The sequence below is a fragment of the Vicugna pacos genome, chromosome 16 (assembly GCF_048564905.1).
Source record: "Vicugna pacos chromosome 16, VicPac4, whole genome shotgun sequence".
Taxonomy (NCBI): Eukaryota; Metazoa; Chordata; class Mammalia; order Artiodactyla; family Camelidae; genus Vicugna; species Vicugna pacos.
This window is the reverse complement of record NC_133002.1, coordinates 34,358,757-34,383,904: the sequence shown is the minus strand read 5'-3', so window position 1 is coordinate 34,383,904 and position 25,148 is coordinate 34,358,757. Positions and strand designations below refer to the sequence as shown.

General features: G+C 38.8%; 2 protein-coding genes across 3 annotated transcripts in view; both read right to left on the bottom strand.

Annotated features, from left to right (window-relative positions):
• FBXL20 (F-box and leucine rich repeat protein 20) overlaps positions 1–404 on the bottom strand; it is an 89,564-nt gene extending 89,160 nt beyond the window's left edge. The window contains exon 1 of one of the 2 annotated variants that reach the window (XM_072938807.1): positions 2–404. In XM_072938807.1, the coding sequence (XP_072794908.1) occupies positions 2–49 (48 nt within the window). In that variant the 5' untranslated portion in view covers positions 50–404. The remainder of the gene's footprint in view (position 1) is intronic. The other variant, XM_072938809.1, reaches the window with a different exon arrangement.
• Positions 405–1,403: 999 nt separating this feature from the next.
• Positions 1,404–24,623, bottom strand: MED1 (mediator complex subunit 1). Its single transcript, XM_006214241.4, has 17 exons — positions 24,383–24,623; positions 22,347–22,453; positions 20,122–20,200; positions 18,758–18,812; positions 18,521–18,653; positions 17,789–17,817; positions 15,789–15,860; positions 14,839–14,913; positions 14,262–14,335; positions 13,821–13,910; positions 12,807–12,918; positions 12,184–12,308; positions 11,803–11,921; positions 10,820–11,021; positions 9,092–9,187; positions 8,861–8,966; positions 1,404–7,805 (listed from the first exon to the last, which is right to left on the bottom strand). Exons 1-17 carry the CDS (start codon positions 24,405–24,407, stop codon positions 4,568–4,570), a joined length of 4,737 nt encoding a protein of 1,578 aa, XP_006214303.2. The 5' UTR covers positions 24,408–24,623; the 3' UTR covers positions 1,404–4,567.
• Between the last annotated feature and the right edge of the window lie 525 nt (positions 24,624–25,148).

Below are 25,148 nucleotides of genomic sequence, written 5' to 3'. Positions count from 1 at the left end.
CTGTCGCCTTGAACCCAAAGTGCAGCAGGCGGTCCCTGCTCGGAGCCATTTTCCTCCTCGCTGGTTGTGTCTAGAATGGGGCAGTGCTGCTGCTGCCGCCGCCGCTGCTGCCGCCGCCGCTGCTGCTGATGCTGTAACCGCCGCCGCCGCCGCTGCCGCCGCCTCCCTCGCCCCCGTGGATTGCATTACCGGGTGTTGCAGGGGAGCCTGGGGGGCCACTGCGCGGCGTGGGTCTCCCTGTGCATGGATCAGGAGGACAGGCTGCCCTCTGCTCCGGGAAATTGCAATGAGGCCGCACCTCGCGCCTTGAGGATCAGGGGGTGCAGTGCTGGAGCTGGGCGACCATTCCTTTAGCTGGGGGAGGGGCGCTCATTGGTGGAGGTGGGGGCAGGCGAGGCAGAAGGCCTTTGGCTTCCCCCGCCCCTCTGCCGCCAGATCGCCGCTGGCACCCAATGGGTTCTAGTGCCTGCCCGCCCTCCAATCAGGGCCCTGGTTGGTGAGAACCTGATCCTGACGCCATTTTGGCGGGAGAAACAAGCATGTCTGAACGAGTAGGCGGGGGCTCTTGCCTATTGGAAACTAAGACTTTCATTCTGACTGGCTCCTTCTACAGAAGCTACATTTTGTTATCATGTTATACTTTAGCAACTCCAGCTCACAAGGTCTCGAAATTATCTAATTTCCAAGAATTAAGGAGTAAGTTTACCCTTAGAAAAGAGACAAAGAATTATATCCCAAAGATAAAATATTAGAAACTGTATCATAAATTCCAGCAGTTCTGCCTGGATCAGTTCTAATTGTATTCCAGAGCAAATGAGTTTGTATTCATACCACTTTTAATGACTAGATTGCTATGAATGTCTGATTAAGAGATGAGCTTATTTAAGAGCAACTGATGCTGGAGATCTTTAAAAATAGGCGTATTTTAGCTGCAAGGCTTATTTAAGCACTTTAAAATTATTTTTTTTAATCCTAGAAAGGGCTTCCTAAGCAAGGAATCCAGCTTTAGAAACTCATTCTCAAACCCACAAACCCAGGTCTAGATGTTCTAGTCTCCTCCTATCCCATTTACTTTTAATGTTATTGCTTCACTTCATCCATATAAAAACAGCCTTTTAGTTGCATCTCATCTAAAAGCAGTTTTCTCCCAAAAAGAACTGCTGATGAATTTGGAGACTAAGGCCTGCAAAAGGTAGTAAAACTAACTTGAGCATATAAATCAAATGAAACGTTCACAGGTCTGTTTCCCTAATTTCAACTATTCTTTCCAGTTAACTCATTCAAGGAATACTCAGGGAAGTCTTTTACTTTTGTTATTTAAACATTTTTTTGATTGGACTTTTAAAAAGCCGAATAAATGAAAATCATTCAAAGGTAAAAATTTATTACACGTAGGAGGCATGTTGCTTTTTATCAAAGAAATTTATTTGCATGTAAATAAACAGGTTTTTGTAATGTTTTGGGAAAAAAATCCCACAGATTTGTCTACTTTCAAAAAATGAAAAACCCCGAAGTATTTACAGAACGGCCATACGCACAGAAAATCAAATTTGAAAGATTTTTTAGAAAAGACCCTCCCCAACTGCTCCTGATGTACATTTTTAAAACTCAAAATTTAAAGCTCAGCTTTTACAACTGAGCATGTTTCCCAACCTTGCTTCTGAGATGTTAAGTACTTCCAACCCTTCAAAAAACTTAACTCAAGGGTAGAAGTAAGGGGGAAGAGGAATTGAAAAAGGGGGGGGGGTCAAAGAAAGTAAGATTGCCTAGATTGTGAATGAGTTTCCTAAAATGGCATCTGCTTTAAGTGACTCGTGGATACTACGACTCACTGGCTCCCTCGAAGGGTTTCTTCTGAGAATTCATAATAGTGCTGCACTAAATTTTCAGCCCTAGGCCTTAAGGAAAATCTTTCCAAGAGTCACCAACCTCAAGTCTAGTTTTGGCAATTATATTCTGCTTCATTCCCCACCCCACCCCCCCAAATACTTGTTTTTGAAAGACACTGATTTTGAACCTGGAATCTTCATGTACATCAGAGCAGATTTTCACCAAGAACCCCTAACATGAAGCCAAAAGACAGAAGAGGAATCAGGTCAAACTAAGAATACATAAGACACCAGCAGCAGAAGATAGGTAGAAGTTGACTTCATGTCCTTGCCGTCTTTTGAAACAGGAGAATGAGTACACCTAGACAGGAGGGAGGTGTCCCAGGCTTGATTTATTCTGCCTCTTCTCCTCCACCCTGTGGAGAAATGCAGTGCTCCCTGGTTCTCAGGCAGGGTGAAGCAGTTTAGCCCCGGCTCCCTGTTAAGCAAGTTCAGATGCTGGGTCAGTGTGTGGGGTGTGCCCATCGACAATTCAGGGGCTTATCCTTCATCCAGATCCTAACTCGGGATTCTTTGATCTGGGATGAAGACAGAAAGAGAGAAAAAAGCTTCCCAGTTTACTCATTTTGGTATTTGTTGGCTCTGCTTGGGGGAGCTGAGCCCCTGATACTATGCAGTACATTCCCGTAAGATTATCCCCACCCAGAACAAACTTTAAAACAACTTTTTTTTTTTTTCCTGCAGAAACCAATGGGATAGGATTCAAAACTAGGTGAGAAACTTGTGAGAAATCCAACCTGGTTGTATGTCTGAGAGGCTGCTACTGTATCAGCATCACAAGATAAAGCACTCTGGTATCACCTTGCCCATGTCCTCCTTAGTGTCACCCAAGACATTGACTCTGATACGGTAACCGATAACTTTTCTTGCTCCACTTTGCAATGTTTCGTTTCCTACTTCTTATTACCTTGGGACACAAAAGTGGCAGAGTTGTTGAGAGCTGATGACCAGAAAAGGGAGAACACTAAAGGAAATCAGAGACAGTCAGGAAAGAAAGCCAAAGCTGATTTTTCCAACTCTATGCTAACTCCAACCTGCAGAAAGAGCTGAATATAGAAATCTTCAGTATCTGATGAAGTCACTCCATTTATGACACACATACACACACAAATGAATCACCTGGCTTTTTTTTTTTTTAAATCCAGAAGAGTTGTGCTGGGGATCGTGCCCCGTCCTGCTGATACAGATCCTGAATGGAATCATCAGGAATGGCACAGTGCAGGTGTCAAAATCAAAGTAAGGCCGCAGAATTTTGAGAGGACCCTCCAAATACTGAGAACTTGTGTTGCACTCATGGTCTCCTGGATTTCCATATTTATGAGAAGGGCTTCTTATTGATGTCCCCCAGGATCCAGACTCAGACCTGTTCCTCCAAAAAGGTCCAATTGTGTTGCTACATAGTAGCAAGGGTTTATCTTCATGCCCACCTAGCATTCCAGGCCCCCATTACTTCAAGTGAGCTTGAAACTGTTTTAAGTGAACTATGGCTGCAATTTTTTTTTTTTACTGTTTTATCTAAGGGAGCATATAGTGGAGTGATTAAAGTCTGGACTCCTTATCCTTGTGATGAAGGGAAACAAGGAGCCCAGCTCTCAGGAATGGCATCAGTTCTCCTACAAACAAAATGCTGGGATGTGGACTTTTGGCACATTGTGGAAATAGGAGAACTATTAATTCTGTAATGGTTTTCATGCCACTGGGTCGGGAGGCTGCCCCACATTAAGCCTTACTGCATCTGAAAACAAGTTTACATCCCCAAAAGCCAGCCCAGTTTTTTTTTTTAAAGGAAAAAAAAAACTATAAATCAATACCTCCACAGGGAGATAACTCCTAATATTCCTATGATGTCTGAACCCTATGCAAAACTTCCTAAAATAAAAATACCATTTTGGTTTTTCTACTTAACTACAAAGGCGGGCTCTGACTAATCTGCTGGGGCTTGACACTACGGTAACCAGCACAAGCTACAAGCTCCCTACCACCAAATAAGCCTCCCTCTTCCACCTCCCATCATTTTGAACTCTGAAGCTTATAGAATTAGAAAGAAACACTGTATAAAAGCAGATAAAGGGTTAAAATATTACAAATAAATAGCTAAAATCATCTTCCCTCCCCCAATCACTCCTAAGAAACAGACACCAAACATTACTTAAGTGTCCAAAATAACCAAAGTCCTTCATTTGCCCATGCCTCAAATGGACAACTACCTAAACAAAGGTGAACAACCTTCATGCAAATGCATCAAGGAATGTATTGCTTTTTCATTTTCTGCCCAGCCCTTCAAATACATGCACTGAGTTTAAAACATGGCCTAAAAATGGAAAAAGGGAGAAAAAATATATATGAATATTTCCCACAAAACTGTTTCCCACCCTTCCCTCTCCCTAAGCCCTTCCCACCCCCTCCCTTTCATAAGCAAGTATTTTAACTTTTTTTTTTCTTTCCTGGCAAAGGAACAAGTGATTCTTGGTAATCAGGAATGAAACCTTATGGTCTCTTTAGTAGGGTCTGGCTGTGCCCTTCTAAATTCACCCCACTCATGTCAAAGCCATGCCATTTAAGATTCTTAAACATGAAAGCAGACCTATCTGACTCAGCCCTCATGGTGGTTTGCCTATACACTTATTAGTTTTGTTTTGTTTTGTTTTCTGGCCATGTTTTTAATCTTAAAAAGGTTCCTAGTTGCCAATCAGGGCCACATCCATAAGATCATCATCTTCCTCCCCAATCATAAAGTCAGGGCTGAGCCTTGAGGGCCTGTCTGTAGATAAAATTGTGTTACTTGTCATAGACAAGGACTGGTCTGAAGAGATGGGTGATTTAGACCAACTCTCTGGCTTGATGCTATGAGATTTTTTCTTGTCTCGGTCTTTGTCACGGTCCCGATCCCTATCTTTGTCTTTTACTTTCTTCTTTTCTTTTTTGTGCTTCTTATGCTTCTCTGTGCTGTATTCTGGAAGAGGTCGGATGCCATCATCTGAGCTGGGACTGTTCTGATAAGACTTCTCTGCTATGGAGGAGCCTGACTCACTTTCACTGTCCAGATTCTGGGGGGTGTATGCTGGTGACTTACTGTGGCTGGGGGAGCCACGCTCATGCTTTGGAGTGGAACCACTGATGAGTGGAGAGCCATAGTTTTTGGAAGAGGCCATCTGAGGCCTGAGCCCTTCTCCACTACTTTCCCCAGGTTTCTGCAAAGTCACTTTGGCTTTAATGCTGGGGGATCCCCCATCGTGCTTGCTGATGATAATTTTTGCCACACCTGTGCTCCCCACATTTTTTGACTCTGAGGTCTTCTTAGATGAATCCACTGAGCCCCCCGAGGTGGAAACTTTTGATTTGTCTTTATCACTTTTCTCACGCTTGCCCTGGAACTCTCCTCCTGACATGTTATGTTTGGAGGATATAGGATGGCTAGAAGAATTTGTGCTCACCCCCATTTGGCCATCCATTGGGTCTTCACCCCCAGGACCACTGGTGACAACCCCATGCTTCAGTTTATCTATGACAGCTGTTAAGGACGGCTTCTTATTCCTGCTGGGAGATTTCCCTTTGGAACTCCCATGCTGGTTCTGAGAGGATGACATGGAAGAGCCACTTGAGGAAAAGGAAGAGGAAGATGATGTACAAGAGTTAGATGATGGAGGAGTTTTCTGAGACAGTGAGCCAGAGGATCCTAACCCTGAAGATGACTTCATGCCAGTGCCTGAACTAGTTCCAGACATATGAGAACCACCAGAACCTGAACTGATAGGGGACTTGGCTTTAGAAGATGGGGGAGTACCAGGAACAGGTTTCATTGGAGAGGCAAGCTTATCAGAGCCTCCAGGTGGCCTTGAATGGGAAGGGGATATGTTTGGCTTACTTAAAGGATTCATAAGTGATGATGGCTTCCCTTGAGGTTTCATCTTGGTGCCGCTGGAGCCACTGCTCAGTCCATGCTTGGTAACAGGAGAGGAGCCTGGCTTTCCCCCAGACTGGGATGAATTTTTGGACTGGCTAGATCCAGAAGACCCCTGGCTAGAATATATACTGCTACTTAACTTGGAACTTGATGAACCTTCTGATTTACTGCTTTTCATCTTGCCTGAGTTGGAAGCAGAAGATGAGGAAGAATGGCTATGGTGGCTTTTACTTCCCGAGGAAGACACAGAACCACTGCTGGTATACTGACTGTGAGAGGAGGGCTTGCCCACCATCACAGTTCCCTTAGGAATCTGAATAGTGATTTTAGGAATGGGTGGCGTGGCAACACCTGGGGGAGTCTGAGATCGTCCTGAACTGCCTGGAGATTTGGATCCACCTGTACTAGTAGGTGGGGTGAAAGGTCGGTTAGAAGAACTGTGAGATGGAGACTTTCCCTCAGTGTCTGCCTTCTTCCTCTTTGGAGGCTTATCTTTGCTTTTGCCATCATTAGAAGGGGTCCGACTGCGTTTCCCTGGTTTGCTGTCTAATCCTGGCCCTGACAAACTACTATTACTGGTGCCATTGCCTTCCTTCACTCTCTTTTGAGTCTTTTCTTTCCCTATGTCCCCAGTGGTCAATAAAGGACTCTGGCTACCACTGTGATGCTCCATAAGATCTGCAGGACCCAAAGCCTTACCAGCCACTGCTATAATACTGAAATCAACTGTGTCAGCTTGGCTGTTGCCTTTAAACTTAGTCTCCCCGTTATCACCTCCAAGCATTGGCACCCCCAAAGTATTTAGTGCCTGAGAAGCAAATCCTTTGAAATCATCATTATCTCCACTTTGGCTGCTTTCATCAAAATATTCTTCTCCAAAACCACTTTGGCTCTGGCTGTTCAACAAATCAGGATTGAAATCTACTCCATCAGGAAAGAAATGATTAGTAGGAGAGTCACTACTGGGGCTTCCAGCAGCATCTGCAATAAGGTCAGCTGGATCAGTGTATGGATTTTCATTATTATTGGTTTGAAAGACATCAGGGTCAAAGAGGGCACTCTGAGAATGCCCAGAGCTTGAAGAATCTCGAACAGGGGTGCCAATGGGTGGACAGTCATCACTAGTGCTGGGAAGCTTAGAAGCTTCTTCTGCAATGTCTGAAAGGATATCAGTTACATCTGGGCCAATGCTGTCTGAGCTGGACAGTCGGACCATCCTTTGAATACTGGGTTGGGGGTGAGGTACTGGTTGTGGGTAAGTTGTTGGGGGAGTGCTACACTGGCTTGGAGCTGGAGTGATGTGTGGCGTATCCAGCGTGTCAGCTGTCATGTTGACATCAAAGATAGGGTTCTGTGAGTCAACATCCATTGAAAATAGCTCCCTCTGAAAGTCATCTTCAGTCTGGTGCTTGGGTTTGTCAGGTGGTAATCTTGAAGACTTCTTCTTCTTTGTCTTGTTGCTTCCCGAGCACATTTCCATCCGGGGTGAGCCGGAAGAGGAGTTCTGCCTTTCTAAAGGGCTGCTTCCATAAAGGGTTGAGAAATCCTGGGCAGGGTTATCTTTAAGAAGGTTCATGAGCATCGGGTGGTTCTTGGTGTTGCCGGCCATCGAAGAGACAGGTGGCGGCGTGTGATGAGGAGGGGTCGGACTCGAGCCAATGGTAGACCCCCCGTTCCCTGTGATTTGCAACAAACTGGTAAGAATTGGGTTCTGAGACACCTTGCTGAAGTCCTCCCCATGGCCCACCGACTCATGCCGATCTTTGATGCTCATGCTCATATTAAACAAGGTGGTAATGGGACCCCCCGGAAAGGTGTTGGTTGGTGTAGTGGTACCACTCATTGGGTTGTTGCCTGTGGTCATGCCATACCCTGGGCTGCTAGCCGGGGGCAGGTTCTTTTTCACCATGTCTTCAACTGTCTCTGCAATGAGGGACAGTGCTGGGGTGTCGGCCTGAATGGTTTCAGCTTTCCTCCGAATAGCCCTCATCGTCACAGGGATGGACATACATCTGTAAAATAAGAAAGAAAAACATTAGTTAACATTGTACTAGCTGCTAAATGAAACCAATTTTTCATTTGGGAAAACAGGCTTTAATTTTGCCTGAGACTTAGATATGCAAAAAAGTTTGCAGTAAGCAGTTTTTAGGTAAGGCAAGTAACCCAAAAGGCATAAGCAGTTCAAATGCCACCAAAAACAAATCAACCATTAACAAGAGTCCAAATAATCAGATATCATGCTGAACTAAAATAAAAATGGTAATAATGAACCCATAAGAAAATGCCCTCCTTTCTGGGGCTTCACATGTGAGTAATGGGATATATGACTTATCTTAACTGATGAAAAATCTCTTGATCCATCAAGTTCTAACCTTTAATGGCTGAGATCACCCCAAAGCTATACTGTGAAGGGAATCTTTTTTATTTTAAAGCAAAGCACTTTTTATGTTATACATACATTTATATTTATAAACATGTTTGAAAACATTTTTCTCTAGAACATGTCAGCAACCTTTCTTAAAGGGCCAGATAGTAATATTTTAGACTTTTGAAGATCATATGATTTCTGTCCAACTACTCTGCCATATGCACTCAAAAGCTGCCAGACAATATGGAAATGAACAGGCATGGCTGTGTTCCAATAAAATTTATTTACTAAACAGACCACTGATACCTGCTCTAGAAAAATCTCAAAATTACATATTAATGTTTCTAGGAAGCTGACCTATTAAGTATCTTCCCACATACTGCCATTTGACATGTTACATATGTTAAAAAATGACAACAGAGGAAAAGTGAGTAAAAAGATCTACATCTTATTTCAGCTGTCTCCCTCATAAAAAAACGCTAATGTTAGGCCTGAAGTTACCTACCTTACTGCCTATTAGCCTTATAATGATATTTATAAAACCAAAACTCCTATTACTTTTGCATCCAAAAGCAGAGAAGGGTGAATTTAAAGCAGTGACTAAATGCTTTCCTCCTAAGTTTCCAATTCACTAATACTAAAGACAACATTCCTTATACACCTTTTAATGGGACTCTGTTGGAAAAGGGCCAGTGCTACCTTTGAACAACTTTGGCAATGAAGTCATCTGTGCAAATGAGTGCATCTGACAGCCCCTTGTACAGTTTACAGCTCACATGTGTTGAGTCCTGTACATCCATTACCACTGAAAGACAAAATATATAGGAGGTATTTAAGATAGTTTCAGCTTTAACTTCTGACTTAAAAAAAAAAAGATAAAGGGACCAAACTGCTGCCCTAAGAGAAGTGCTAGCCACCCATTTAACTCACCACACACCAGGGAGTCATTCACGGGGTGCTGAAAAGATACGCTGAAACGGGACTCTGAGAGGGGACACACTTCAAATTGGAGGAGCCCAGGAGAATCTAAAAGGCAAAGAAAAGGATCAACCAAATCATCAACCAAATATAAGACTTGAGACATGTAAATAGGAATCCCTAATTATGAAATTCTTTCTCTCCTTCATTGGAAACTAAATCCCACACATATGTTAAATAAACAAAACCTACTGTATCATCCACAAGTGACCAAAGGAATCAGATTCCAAGGAATGTGCCAGTTTATGTTATAAATACTCCAAAACAATGAAGTAACTAAACTTCAGGGGTTTTTTTAATGATAGCATTTAACCTCTAAATTGATAAAGTCCTTGGCAGATACAAACACCCTGCCTTGACAGTGAATTCTGAAGATAAATGTGGCCAAGAGGAGGTTCTCTTTCTGTGGATAAGCAGGTATCACAACCACTGCCATAAACCCTACTTTCTATCAGTGTTTGCAGCTGTTAGCCATACAGTCCGTAGTCTGATAGAGGGGCTACAATGTAAAATGATATATTTATGCCAAATACACATAATAAATGTCATCATCAGTTCCGAAGTCAAACAGGCTGGCAGCTCAGAGACAAACATCATATACTTTCTTAGGAAGAGAGCAAGCATCTCTGTAGGAATAACTTCATAACTGTTTTACAAAAACTCATTTTTAAATGCCCTCAAGCTATTTGGAGAATTCTCCTAGGATTTAAATACATGAAATAGAAGGGCCATAAGCATACTTTCATATGCTCTGTGTTATTACTCCAACTTTCCAAAATGTCTCACTTCTAAAGCAATTCTTATTCCCATAAAAGACCACTCCTGATTTACCTTCCCTATTTCTTGTCTACCTTCCCTTCCTTCTGGTCTACCATTTGCACTGATAACATCTCTATCACTGAAGTGCTTTACAACTAAAGTAAAATATTAACCATGGTTAACTAGAGCAGCCAAAATTCACACTGAGGTTTCTAACAGCAAACTGTTTGAAAAACAGCAGCATTCCAGAATCCTGGGAGAAAAGGAAAAAGGCAGACGTCTCATCCCTTTTTAAGCTATATTATTTCTCCAAAGAATGGGGAGGAAATATACTCAGAACTAAAAGCTGGGAAACACTGTCCTAACAACCTAAAATGTAGATATCAAGAAATCCTCTCTTCCTATAGAATCCCAAATTCTACTTTATGTATCTGCTGCAAGGTTCAGGCTCTTAGGTACCCAATTATATCACTACATGCAGAAAAAGACCAAGTCCACTGCAGGAAAAAAACAAACAAAAAACCACAGTGGTTTCCAAATGTCAATTTACAGATTGGGTCTATCAAAATTATTTGTAGAGCTTAAACTAGATTCCCAACTCCTCCCACAGTTTCTAACTCAGTTCATTTGAGTATGGAAACCAAGTATCTATCTGTATGTATGTATGTATGTATGTATGTATGTATGTATGTATGTATTTATAGGGGGGTAGGTTTACTTATTTATTTATTTTTAGAGGCAGTATCAGGGATTGAACCTAGGACCTCGTGCATGCTAAGCATGCGCTCTACCATCAAGCTGTACCTCCCCGCCAAGTAGCTGTATTTTAAAGCAGCACAGGTGATATGATGGGCCACCAAATCAGAGAATTACTAATCAGTTTCCAGTTGCCAGTAAGTATATCAAAAGGAAAGGTAGTACCTTCTTTCAGAATAGTTCTTTTGACACAGCTTCCAATTAGGGTGTTATAGGCCACTTGGTGTCTGATCAGATTCAGGATAAGAGGAACTCGGCCAGGGTGCTGAAAGGTGATTTTGCTAACGAGGGTTCCCTGTAGACTTCTGCCATCTGGGAGAGGAGCATCCTTGTTGAGGAAATAGCAGTGCTGCTGACCTGGGAGAGCCTAGGCAAAAAGAACAAAGGAAACAAAGAGTATTTACTCACCCACTGTACTCTAACCACAAACAATCATGGGGGGTCGGGGGGAGAACCTACTCCTCAAAAGTCAGCAATTTCTTGGTGAATAATAAAACTCCACAGTGAATTCTTTGGTCATCTGATGTTAAATGCCAATTACTCATTTGGCTGAAAAGACCCCTTTTTTGTAAATGTTCTGCTAGTGGTTTCCTAACCTAGCTAACATAAAAATTACCTCAGAAATCTGCATAAAGGAGTTTCCTGAACCATAAGTGCAAAATCTGTATTTTTAATAAAACACCCTATTATAGTTATAATGGAGCCAGAATTTGGGTACTAATTTAGTAGACTACTGTCAAACAGCCAAATAAATTCAAGTCAAGATGTGGTTCTGAAACCTTCCTTAACTTACTCATTCCAGCATTTTCTTCTTTGTAAGTACTTTCCAGATTATAAACTCATGGCGCTTGAAAGAATTTAACAACAAGAATTCTTAACACCTACTTATAAGCTTATAAAAGTTCAGAACACCATTAAGAGACTTTCACCTGAAATTTCAACAATGAAATGTACATTGTGTCCTGACTTTGGAATTTCGTTCTCTTTCTTCAGTATGTTTCAGAGATTTCCATAATTTCCTATCTGACTAAGGAAACAGGGTATGATCCAGCAGTCCAAAAGAATGTCACCTGACCTCAGTAATCCTATAAAGGAAGATTCTGATCTGGAGTCCAAACATAATCAATAATCCACAGGGCCTTACTTACAGCATAAAATCGCATGTTGTGATTCAAAGGTATGGGGTCAGGATCCTTTGACAGTTCAAACTGAGTGATCAGTTCATAGAGAGGTACATAAGTTGGCTGGGTTTCAAACAATGGAATTCCTGGAAAAACAAAGATCAATATGATGATCACAGTAAGAGCAAAACATTGACAGCTCAGTTTTCCCTTCATGACTTCTACTTCATTCATCCATTTATTCAAAAAGTACTTATTAAGCATTTACTAGTACAAAGCGCCACGACATCTATACCCACCAGTACTTTTCTGAGGCCTGCAAGACTCAAAGAGGTCTAAGATAATCTGAATTTGAAGTTTGCTTTTCACTTTTATAACAATTATTAGTTCCTGATGCTTAAAACTCACCTGTGCAGTTCTGAAGTTTCTGAACAAATGCTCTAGATACTGGGATTGGCTGGGGAAATTTCAAGAAGAAACAGGCAGGAAGATCAACACTGTTGGCACTGGTGATTGAGGAGAAGGAGGGAGTCCTTGAAAAAAAGAGTAGAGGATTGGGATTTTGAATTGATGTGAAAATAAAAAATCTGTACACTTATGCTCTGTATCATATAAACACATACTCACAAAGGCTATCAAAAGCACACACATTGAACTTTCTTCCTCCAATTCCAAAATATCCTATTTGTTAACAATACAGTACAGTATTTTATCAAACAAATATCCTGAGGGATGTTCTCTAGTAATTACTCTAGCATAACTCTAAATCAACATAAAGTTCCATAAGAAAATCCCACAGAGCAATCATTAAGCCAGCAGAATCAGCACAGTTCTCTTCTTTCTCTCTTAGAGTAAGAATGTGTTCCATGAGCTGACTTCAAAGTGGAACATTCAGATACTGAAAAGAGAAATTAAATGAACAAAACAAAAAGCCCATCTCTAGAAACTCAATTGGGGGAAGAGCCAAGTGAAAGTAAGAACTTAAAGTTGAAAAAACGGACTTTGCTACCCTAGAATTATATTTAATTTACCATTTGTTGTCAACTGGATGTGACCCCATAATTAATGGTGCAATTGGGAGTTTATACATAGCAGATGTTCCTTCAATTGTCACTGATGCATTCATGCCCAAAGATCGAGGAACTGGGAAAAGGAAAGAAAAAAGATAACACAAATAATAAGAATCTTAACATTAAAAAACAATACAAAACAAAACAAAAAAGCTAACTTCTGCATAATCTGTCCATCCTCATTTGTCAGATACTATAATACCTGTATAACTTAGAAATGCCAGAAGTTACCTTTCTAACCAACCAATATTTTTCTCTGTCAGTAAATAAAATACAGGAAGTACAAGGAAAAAAACATGTAAAGGCTCATTACCAATATTTACTTATTTTCTCCAACTTCAGAATGCATTTAAATAGAATTATGGGGGGAGGGTATAGCTCAAGTGGTAGAGCACATGCTTAGCATGCATGAGGTCCTGGGTTCAATCCTCAGTATCTCCTCTAAAAATAAATAAATAAATAGGCCTAATTATCTTACTCCCCCCCAAAAATAAATAAATAAATAGAATTACGATTATAGGATAGTCAACGATTGAAGTTACAAGGAGACCAAATGAGGTATTAGGCCATTTCTCATTATGTTCTAGCATATTAAAGTGCAAATTCAAAGTAACATCCTTTAAATTCTTTAGTAAGTTGGCTAATTTCTTTATCTTTAAAAGTAATGATTAATGGAGACCATTTCAAGTCAGATGGTTAACATCTTTTCATTCATTCGTTTATTCAAAAGGACTTACAAAGTTTTTATTATTACGTATGTATGTGTATATACATACACATATGTATATACATACAGGTGTGTGTGTGTATATATCAGATGCAACTCTGGTAGAAATAGAAAAATCTCGTAAGGGTGGAAAATTTATTTGGGACTGGCAAACGAGAAGGTATGGGCAGGCCCAGGCATTCAAATTTTTAAAAATATTTTTAAAATACTGAGCAAAAGCTTCACTTGCTTTACAGTTAAACTCTTACCATTATTCTCATGCAAAATGATAGGGGATGTAGTCTTATCATCCAGCAGGTCAGAAGGAGAGGCGTAATACTTCAAGTTCATTAAATGACCTATGAAAAATAAAACTAATGACTACATCTTTATCAGATAAATTATAAACGAAGTAAAATATTCTCATTCATATAAACCTATATACAATAAAATAGTTTCATATATGAGGACACATGATCCACAGCAGTTTATGAAAAACAACAGAAGCGTAAGTATTGATTCTAGCAGCAACAATTTACCTCACAATTTAAAAAATAAAATTGGGGTAGGGCAGGTGTTGGCATCTTAGAAATCATTAAAAAGACACAAATGACTGGTAATCTCCCTCTTATAAATCCAAGGTGAAATTTTAAGTAATAACTCAACTAAAAGTAGACATTTTTCTAAAGAAGCAAAATAGGATCACATACCCCCACTTCGTGGAGTGAGATAGCCAACACTTCCATGAAGAATCTTATCCAAGGGACCAGCATTGGTTGCTTTCCTGCAAGACAAATGATCTATGTTTGCTTGTATTTAAGCCTTGAAGGTATTCGTGCACCATGTGATAATGAGTTCAGTTCTTAAACATGTAATTCTATCCTACTGTTTCTGTCTGTGGGACAACTGTAATTCACCTTTAACAATTGTACTTCATTTTTAAAGTGAAGGGATTATTTCCAAGTATACTCCAGTATGTAATAAGGTGAACAAAAAATACAACTATACTATTATTTATCAGAAGGGAGGCCAGGTTTGATAAGTCTTTTGATAAAACCTATTAAACATCAACCAACAACTCAGGGATACTGATATTCAGAAAATGGAATGCAATTATTTGGGAAGTGAAAGGAGATGGCAAGATGTAAAACATAGGTAAAATATAGATGTATAGTAACATACACCTGTAACATATATTAAAAAAAATAGAAGCCTACTAATGCACAGACGAAAATAAAACTTGACCCCAGAAGGGTCAAATAAAAATGACACCTTAGCCAGTCTTACCAATACATAACTGCCATTTTAGATAGGTCCTGTTCTAAGGATTGGAGAGCCAAGTACATTTTAGTCTTCAGTTTGCTAGAGAGTAAATGAAGAAAACCAGAATTAAATAGTTGAAAAATACACACACACACACACACACAAACACTGAAAGCCTAGAAAGCAAGTCTACATTGGAAGCAACCGAAATAATTTACCAAAACAAAAAACAAAACAAAAAAACCCTTTAAAATGGTTAGAAAAAAATCAAGGTGGGGAGGGTATAGCTCAGTGGTAGAGCGAGTTCTTAGCATACATGAGGTCCTGGGTTCAATCCCCAGTACCTCCATTAAAAAAAAATTATTTTTAATGACATAAATTTAATTATCTTTTGAAAGAAAGAAAGAAGAAAGAGGAGGGGAGGGAAGGGAAGGAAACGAAAAGAAACAAAAAGAAACGGAAGAGAAAGGAAAAGGAAAGAAAAGAAGCCAAGCAGGTTAACAGAATCTCAGGTAGGTTAAAAATAAAAATGAAAACCTGGTTCCATAACAACAAATTTCTTTCAGCCTTGAAATTAGTATGTTGAAGATATCTCAAGGATTATAATTTATCTTTAGCAATATAATCCAATAATGCAGATATTATTTATTTAAAACAACTTTAAAAGACATTAAGCTCTATGAGTGGGTATAGCTCAGTGGTAGAGTGCATGCTTAGCATGCACGAGGTCCTAGGTTCAATCCCCAGTACCTCTGTTAAAAAAAAAATTAAAAATAACATTGTAAATCAACTATACTTCAGTAAAGAAAAAAAGTTATAAAAAAAAGAGTAAGTTGAAAGCTGAGCTACAGACTGTTAGTATGAGTTGAAATCACAAATGAGCTAGGGCAGAAGACTTGGTAAATTTCTAATCACAAATGGTTTACAGATTTATATTGATTTTTCCAACAAAAGCAAAAAATAAAAATACTTACTTGTCCCCTGGAAGATTATAAAGATTAACAAGACCCTTAAGGTGCTTAGAAAATTCATCAAAATTTTTTTCCCTATAAGGAGTTCAGGGAAGAGGGGAGAGGAAGGAGAATAAAACATACAATTATTACTCAATTTTATCAGCAAAGTGCCAAAAATCATGGTTATAAAAACTAATTTTAATAATTTGCTTTATTCTTCCCCATCCCCAAAGTCTTCTAGAATTGATCAAAAGTAGCAAAAGGGAATGCAATGTTTTCCTTTCTCTGCCCATTTTTCTGGAGAAAGGTGCCAATAAGCAGTATAAAAGATAGTCAAAGAGACTTCATAATTCATATACTAATTTGCTCTTAAGTAATGAGATGTGGTTAAATAAATCACTTTCTTTTCCACTTAATTTGTAACCGAGATTGGATGGCATGAGGAAAAATAACTTTTGATTGAAGAGAAAACATAAGTAAAAAAACTGGGAAGATAGAACACTTGCATGTACATGGCAAGAGAAAGAAAATGAACACTAGGAGAGAGATGGGAGGCTAAGAAAAAGGGGAATTGGTACTGTGGAGGCAAACCACGTATTCCAACAAAATGTTCCTATGACTAGATTTACCCCAGGAAAAAGAAACTACTACCATGAACCCAATATTCAGGCATGGATTCTTAGCCAAATGAACTTTTGTGGGCAGGCTTAGGAATCCAACACACTCAATAATTCTAACTCTCTATATCTTTTTTCAAACTTGGAAAAAAAATGTCTCTTGAAAGCTAAATTGTTCCGATAATGTCAGACATGTGGTAAGGCATTTACTGAGCATTTATTGAACACTTACTGCCCAAGGTGCCATGAAGAAGTAAAAAGCAACAAGAGCAGCAGCAAAATATATTCCCTATCTTAAAATTACCATCTGTACAAAGAGATTAAAAATATCAGGTAAAAGTTAATATTCTTTTTAAGGTTCTCACTTCCAAACATGCCTACAAATTAACTTTAGACCACCAGTTCATAAATTAGCACAGGTCACATTAGAACCAGAAACGTTGCCTTCCTGGACTATTCTGGTAATATACCGTTGCTTGATGTGTTGATTCAATGAATTCATAAAAAGGCTATCTTTTATGTTGCATTGCAGTTTTTCAAAGCTGGTTCAAATTTGGTGTATTTGGCTATAAGTTCATGAAACTGATCATTGAGAAGGCTGAGTATAAAACTTATTTCCTCAATATTAACATTTTTTCCTAAGATACCTCCATGTGATATCTGGTAAATTCACTATATTTAAAACATAAAATTGATGTAATAAATTTCTCTAATTCCCAGAAAATTAACTCTGGGTTTAAATTTAAGGATGCAAGTTTTCACGTAATTCAAAGAGCAAAGATAAGCCAGTCGGGGAAAAACATCAATTGCTAAGAGACTGTCTTCAAGCCTAGCGCTTTACTGTGATGGGAACTTTATACCTTAAATATAAAACAATTTTTCTCAAAATTAAAGTGAAAAAAAAAGTTCTTTTCACGGTATAAACTCAATTTTTCTCAAGCCTTCTCTGACTCAATAATTAGGTTCAATTTATTTTTGTTCCACACAGAATTCCTCAAGTTAGATCAGTAGTTCTCAAACATGAGTGATTTTGTCCTCCAGGGGACATCTGACAATATCTGGAGGTATTTTTGACTGTCATAACTCAGGAGATATTACTGGCCACTAATCGGGGAGACCAGGGATGCTATTAACATCCTACAGTGAACTGGGGAGCCCCCTAGAGCACAGAATTTCCCAGTCCAAACTGTCAATACTGTCAAGGTTGAGAAACCCTGGGATAGATAGAATAGGGTAAGAAATCAAGCTAAGTCAACTCTGAAAGTGAACAAGTACAGACTCTGAAAAATCTTGACTGAGAAAATAAATTTGTTCCTCAGGAAAGTAACTTCTGACTATCCTCAAAATCTAGCTATAAAAGAAAAGCACTGCCAGTATCAGGGAATATAAATGTCGTTTGCTCACCTTAGCTGCTGCACAAGTTCTGGACAGCTCTGAAATTAAAGAAATTACATTAAAACTTCAAGCTAGTTTAAGACCTTTGAAGACATCAAAGTTTTTCTTTTATTAACAACATGCTCTATAACAAAAAACAGTAAAACTATAGAAAGTCCTTATATTAAGATATCAAAAAGTATCTTCTTCCTACTTGGTAAACCATGGGATTGGGAAATTAAAGATCAAAACATATGAAATAGTTTATAAGGCAATCAACTTTCACTAGCTTGTTTAAAACATGAGGACCTCTCTTTAAAGCCATCCTTGGAATCCATATCCAACTGTCTGTTACACACATTTTACATACATCTCTATTACAGGATTTTTCAGAGACATTAGCTATGTACAAGATTATCTGTCTTTCTTGTTTATAAGTTCTTTGAGGATAGGAACTTTAAATTATTTATCTCTGTATCCCCAGCACCTATTGCTCAATTGCGGCTCACGTTTGTTGATACGAAATGGAAAGGGTTCCTCTGCTGTTTCTTCTTGTCAAAGCCTTTGGATGATGTCAGAGATGGACCCATGTTACTCTAAATTCCATTCTATAGCTATTGATGTTGTGGCCCATCACATCATCTCTATAGTGGCTCATGAAAAAACCTAAACCCAAGCTACTTCAAACCCCAACAATTCCTCTTAAAATTAATGTCCCTAAGTAAACCCCACAGATTCCAGTGAAATATCAACAACACATACCACAGGATTCTCCCCATGGTGAGCCACTTTTACATCACAAAGCTGTCCTGCAGGATCTAACTGCACTTCCACATAGAACATATCTGACGTGATGTAACATTCAGTGCCACTGGCACTGAGATGAGAGCCCAGTCTAGCAGGAACAAATCAAAACAAAAATTAATAGAAGACACATAAATAAAGCCACCCAAAGTCAACACTAAGTTAAACATTTCTGCCTACAGATACGCTACTTACCCATTTTGTCTTGCTATAGACTCCAAACGGTCAGTCATTGCTGGTAAAGATGTTACTATAAAAGGATGAAAAAAGGAAATCACAAAGGATGCTCCAAATAACTTAAATTGTATTCTTCAAAAACAGAAACATCCTGAGGCGTATATCCATCCTTCCAAAGCCACAAACACATTCAGTAGTTCAAATGCTTATAATCTGCACAAAGTTCATTGGTAAGGCTTAACTGTGGCCTAAGCAGTAATAAAGGTGAAAAAAAAAAAAAAAGACCTATTTGAAAAAAAATTATTTGACCTTTCTCCTCTTACTTTTCCATTATTCATTTAGGACAAGTTATCTTTAGCTCAAAAAAGACACATTTATCTGCTAATGCTAGAATAAGGAAGATTAACATCAAAACCAACATAAAAACAAACATGCTATTTCACAGTGGCACAATTCACAATAGCCAAAAGGTGGAAATAACTTAAATGTCCATCAGTGGATGAATATATAAACAAAATGTGGTATATACATATAATATTATTCAGCTTTCTTAATAATGAAGGAAATTCTGATACATGCTACAAAATGGATGAACCTTGAAGACATTATGCTAAGTAAAATAAGCCAGTCACAAAAGAACAAATACTACGATTCCACTTAAATGAAGTATCTAGGGTAGTCAAATTGTTAGAGTCAGAAAATAGAATGGTGGTTACCAGGAGTTGGGGAGAGGAGAAAAGAGTTACTGTTTAATGCGTAATGTTTCAATTGGGAAGATGAAAAAGTTCTGGAGATGGATGGCAGTGATGGTTATACAACATGAATGTACTTAATGGCACTGAACTTTACATTTAAAAATGATTAAAAAAGGTAAATTTTATGTTATGGACATTTTACCACAATTTAAAAAATAATCAGCTGATTCATTTGTGATGGATCAAAGAAAAATCTGTTTTCACTTTCATTTTCCTTCAAAAACAGTCAAGTAGTAATTATAAGCATGAATAATCAAGCTCATGATTTGAATCTTGTCTGCTTTCCTGAAAACATTCTTTATAAACATTGTAGAAATGTCCATCTTCTTCTTGAGTTAATTAGGAGGGAACACATGAAGTGGAAAAAAAAAAAACAACTTTCCCTGCCTTATAGTTACCCTTCAACAGTTATCTTTTGAGTCTCTACCAGCCTCCAAAATGAATCAAAAATAAGTATTTCTAAAGTAAAGGTAAGAGCTCACTTCAACTCCATAATGAAAGCAAGAGCAACACCTAGCATAGAATGCTGACCTATCTCAATTTGTATTTCCAGCATAAGTGTAAAATAGTCTTTCCTAAACTGGGAGATTCTAAGAAATCAGCAATATTTCAAAGAGGTTTACAAACCTTTGAGAGCTTTCTGCAACGTCTCCAAACAGCTGACCAAATGTTGGTGCCCTCCAGAACTCATCACAACCCTCTTCTCCTATATTAATTAGGAAAACATTTGAGGTAAAAATTAACCAAGCCAACAGTGTTTCAGATAAACATACACATTATCCTAGTAATAGTATTTCAGGATAGACTATAGATTATGGCATAGTCCATATACTCTATATTTTCTATATATTCTAGATAATCTATAGACTCTTAACTGTTACTCTATCCATCCATCCAAAAGAGGAAATGCAAACATACACGGACACATCCATATCCATGAAAGTAGAAAAAGGTACTTTCAGATCTAAAATAAGTTAACTTTCAGTAATAAATTAGGAAGAATCAAAATGTGATAAATCAGATCAACCTTCTACAGAAGAAAACGACATCCTAAGATTCAGTCAGTTAAATGGGGTGGCTCAAATTTGGCAATTCCTAAGTATAATAAGGTGATAAGCATGCAACCTAAGAAATACAACCAGATCTTAGGCAAATTATGACTCTAAGAAACAGAGTATGTAGTCCAAAAAAAGCCAAACAGCAAAAAAACTCAGTTTTTCTAACCCTATCCAGGGAAGAAGTTTCTGTCTGCCAGCATTCCAGTCCCCAGAAGTGTGAACAGTTTTATAATACAGGGAGGGATAGCTTTCCAGGCTTTTCTATGCCCTAAGTCCATCTCTCTTTGCTCTAATTCCACTCTGACAAAACAAACATCTGATTAATTAATAATCTGGCTTCCCTTTTACCTTAAATAGACAAGGAGCCTGTCCACTGCTCTGGACAATAGATACCAGTATTTTGGTAACTGGAAAGATAAACCCTCTGTTGTAAATTAATAAATTTGCAGTCTGATTTCCATGTTAATCTGAGATTTTGTTAGTATGTCAGTTGTTGAAAACTCTTCAAAATCTTTTTATATACCAATAAAATTAGGTTACTGAATCTGCAAAAGTGAGAAGTAGACAATGGAAGCTATGGTGACCTTCTATCTCATGATGTCTCTTTAATGACAGTATCATTTATAGACCATATTTCAAACTAGAATATTACTGCCTTACAGTATAAAATGACAGCCTCTGAACTCCCAGACTGGAAAAATTGCCATTCTTTTATTTAAGACTTGGGGGAAAAAAAAAAAAAACCTTCTATGTACACAATCCTGAGCCAGAACACACATATATTTGTAGAATTTAGTTACAGAAATCTTTTAGTAATATGACACTTTGCCGTCCATTATCTCATTTGATCCTTGCAGCAAAACTTTGTGAAAAAGCAAACTGGTATTGTGTATGTCTACTTTCCAAATGAGGAAACTGAGAATCAGAGAGAACAAATAATTTGTCCAAGGTCCTGTAGGTAGAATAACTGGAGTCAAGCCTAATATACAAGTCTATGACAGCAAAGTGTGTTCTTTTACTAATGCTATAGTAATATGACCATCTTAAACTCTAATAAATCTACTAAACAATGTACTCTGGACCCATTATAAGATCTGGTAGAGGAAGGGGTACTTTCATTGAGGTATAACATGTATACAGAAAAGTACATGAATCTTTAATGAAGAGATCCTTGAATTATTATAAAGTGAATGCATCCATATAACCATTGCCCAGGTCAAATCATAGAAGTAAAGTTTTCCTACATCATTTTACTACCACTGAAATCACATGGATGAACTTTTACCATCCAGCTCCCAACCCCGACCCCCTGTCTTCCACTTAACTAAGGGCTCCTCATACTGGTGAATGCATCAGGAAGGAGAAGCGGTACTGTAGAGAAAGAGGGTCACAGAGTAAACAGTTGAAGTTAATAAAATGAATTGCAAACCCTACTAGTAGGATAGATACAATGAAAGTACTGTCACATTAGAATCAAGGAGCTTGACAGGAAGTGAAAAATAAATGTTTCTCTATACCAGTCTATCACACATGTCTCTTAGAGGTGTTATTTCTTAGCACCTCTGCCTAAAATACCCCAGTGTACTATAACTCATGATTAATACAATTTTATAAATATACCTCCTTCTTAGGTAGACTCTTTAAAGCTGAAAGCCTCCGTGTATTCAGGTGTTTTATGGTAATAAAACTGAAGACCCACTATAGTAACTAGTTTGAAAAAGTCTACACAGGGAGTTTAGCTTATTAAATAATTATCTAAGCACAATACTTTATCCACTTCACCACAGTCCTCACCATGACTTGACGCACAAGCTTAATGGTTTCACTCCAAGGTCTATTTTGGTTAAATTTTGCATGGAGGCGTTCCAAGAGAGAACTCATCTTACTCAGCTTTTCCGACTCTAAGATATAAATCAGAAAACATCATTAGAAACTCTTCTTTCAAGACCTTCCACAGTTGTTCTTGCAAACAAAACTCCCATACTTCATCCTGGTAAGAACTCAAAATCTTTTCCAATATCATTTACTTCAAAACATACAAAGAATCCATTTTTAATGACAAGAAGACACACAAACTATGGGTCTAATCTAAAGAACACCATAGAATGGGGCTGCTTTCTATTAAAACTTAATGAGAACCGCAAAAAGAACCATCTCTAATCATGTTCCAGGATCAAGACTACCATTTAGTGACAAAATAATTTCATAACATACGTGAAATCCCTTACATAGTATATGTAGAGCATACATTTAAACATGGCCTTACTATGATTAGTTGGTTTTCAATGTGAAAATACAGACTTTAATTTTTTTCAGTTTTATGAGATCAATTTATAAGTGTTATCAAGAAAACAGGCTGTATTTGCCATTCAGATTTTTCTTATTTGAATTCAAAGTAAAACTGTATGAACAAGGAAGATGTCAATGACTAAAGGATGAGTTTTCAGCAGAGTTAGGAGGCTCCCAGATTAAGTGTGTGAACCAACCTCCAATCCTCCTCTAATTCTCGTACTGCTTCGCATTAACAAGGACCTGTGCTGAAGACCACTGGCAGTGCAAAAACGATATGCCTAAGATGAGACCTGTGATGAGGTGTGAGTAAGTTAATGTGAAAATAACCATCACACAAAGCAAAATGAGATATACTCTTAAAAACAGAGAGACACATTACTATTGAAATTCAAAGTATGAAAAGTTCATAATTAGTTGTGGGGATGTTACAAAGAAGGTGTCACTGAAAGATGAACAAAATGTCAGCAAAGTTGAGGCAGCAACATCTTCTAAATCAAGATTCAACTCTTTCCTCCAATGCCTCATCTTCTGGAAAACTGGTTTGGTGGCTGTTTCAGCTAGTTTATAGTCCCAGAGAAATGTCTGGCAATTCCCACTTTTAAGACTCATTCACTCACGCACTATTTTACATGCGGAAGATACAGCAGTGAGCAAACTAGACAAAATTCCTGCCTCATCGAGTTTCCATTTTACACTTGTCATTCTTCTGCACCCAAGGAGTACACTTTTTTCTTCGTCTTTATAAGAATGCTCAAATCAAACTTTTCTGAGCAACTATTCCGTGCCAGGGACTATACAATGATGAGTAAGGCAAAGTACTGATCTACAAAGCTCAGAATAAATTAGACAGGACAGGTATATAACAGTGTGCTGTATTAGTAGAACTATACCCAAAATGCTAAGGAAGCATTTAACCTGGAGTGTGGAACTTTAGAGAGTCTAAGTAAAGTTACACAGAAAAGTTGTTTTTCAGCAGTTCTTAGTTCAGCCACTGAAAAACTGAAATTCAGTGCATTTTAAAAATATACAACAGCACAAGGTCTGAACACTGTACATTCTTGAGAACTGCTGGCTTTTAATATCATAAAGACCTAATAATTTCATTCAAGCCAGAACATCTTCCGTGCTGTGATATACAGCTCTGTATTATTGTTTCTATGTCATCATCAACGTTGATATACAGCTCTGTATTATTGTTTCTATGTCATCATCAAGACGTCTCTTCTGAAAAGAGCAAGTTTTAGATTTACTCGCCTGGTCTCCCATCTCTTTAGGCTAAAAACGCTCTGAGGTCTAAGTGACTGCCCCTAGATAAGCAGGAAACCTTTACAGAAGTTGAGAGCCCCTATCTCCCCAAAGTCGGAGCTCTCCGTCACCGGGGAAGGTACAGTCAGAATCTAAAACTCACACATACCCCGCCTCCTAGACTCTGCGCCCTCAGGAGAGTGGCCCCCACGGAGGCATCGGCCCCCAGCTCCTCTCAGAGATTGGCTCGCCCGGCTGTGTCCCGCCTCCTGCTTTCCCCCACAGTCACTCACCCTCGGTTTCCCCCTGAGCCTTCATCCTGACGGCGGGGAGGGCCTGAGTCCTACACAAGAGGATAAGCCCTTCCCTACCACTAATGGAGGAACCAGGTTGGTTCGGGCTCCCGGGACGCAGGGCACCAGCAGTCCCTACTCGTCCCGAGAATGCTCAGTCTGAAGTCCCCGGCGGAAAGAAGAGAAGGGTGCTCGCGGCCGCCGCCATCTTCCCCAACGGAACTTCCCAAAGATCGCGAGATTAACCGTGATCCTGCGAGACAGAGGAAAAGGGCTGGGTACCAAATATCGCGGGAAATGGATAATATGTTGCTTCTCGCGAGATTCCTCCCACTGTGCCTTCCCTCGCGGGTGTCTCAGACTTCTCGGTGCTAGGTATGGAGCTTGCCACCTGCGACTGATTTGGGAAAATTGGCGCTTCGTTTTGGCGTTTAAGCAGTTCGCAAATTAATATCCCCAACTCTCTTTACTGAAAGACTAGCTTTTCAACGAATATGGGTATCAGGAATATTTTATTAAAGATAATACTCTTTCTTGAGATACTAGGTGGTATAATTATTCCATTAAAAAAGATGGTGGCTCTTTGTAACACGACGTCCCAAGCTAGCCCTGTATACTTAATTTACATTTCCTGATTTTCTTTTTAATTTCAGAAATATTTTTTCTTGAGCAATTCCAATGTTTTTGAAAATCTGGGAGAGTTTGTATTAAGATAGACTTGTTGGCAGCAGTCACAGCGTCAGATGCTAGTAATTATATTTAGGGT

Coding starts and splice junctions, on each gene's coding strand:
- MED1 (XM_006214241.4), bottom strand. CDS start 24,407: ATGAAGGCTCAGGGGGAAACCGAGG. Junction 22,454..24,382: donor GGCTCAGGGGGAAACCGAGG/GTGAGTGACTGT, acceptor TTTATATCTTAG/AGTCGGAAAAGCTGAGTAAG. Junction 17,818..18,520: donor ACCATGGGGAGAATCCTGTG/GTATGTGTTGTT, acceptor CTTTAATTTCAG/AGCTGTCCAGAACTTGTGCA.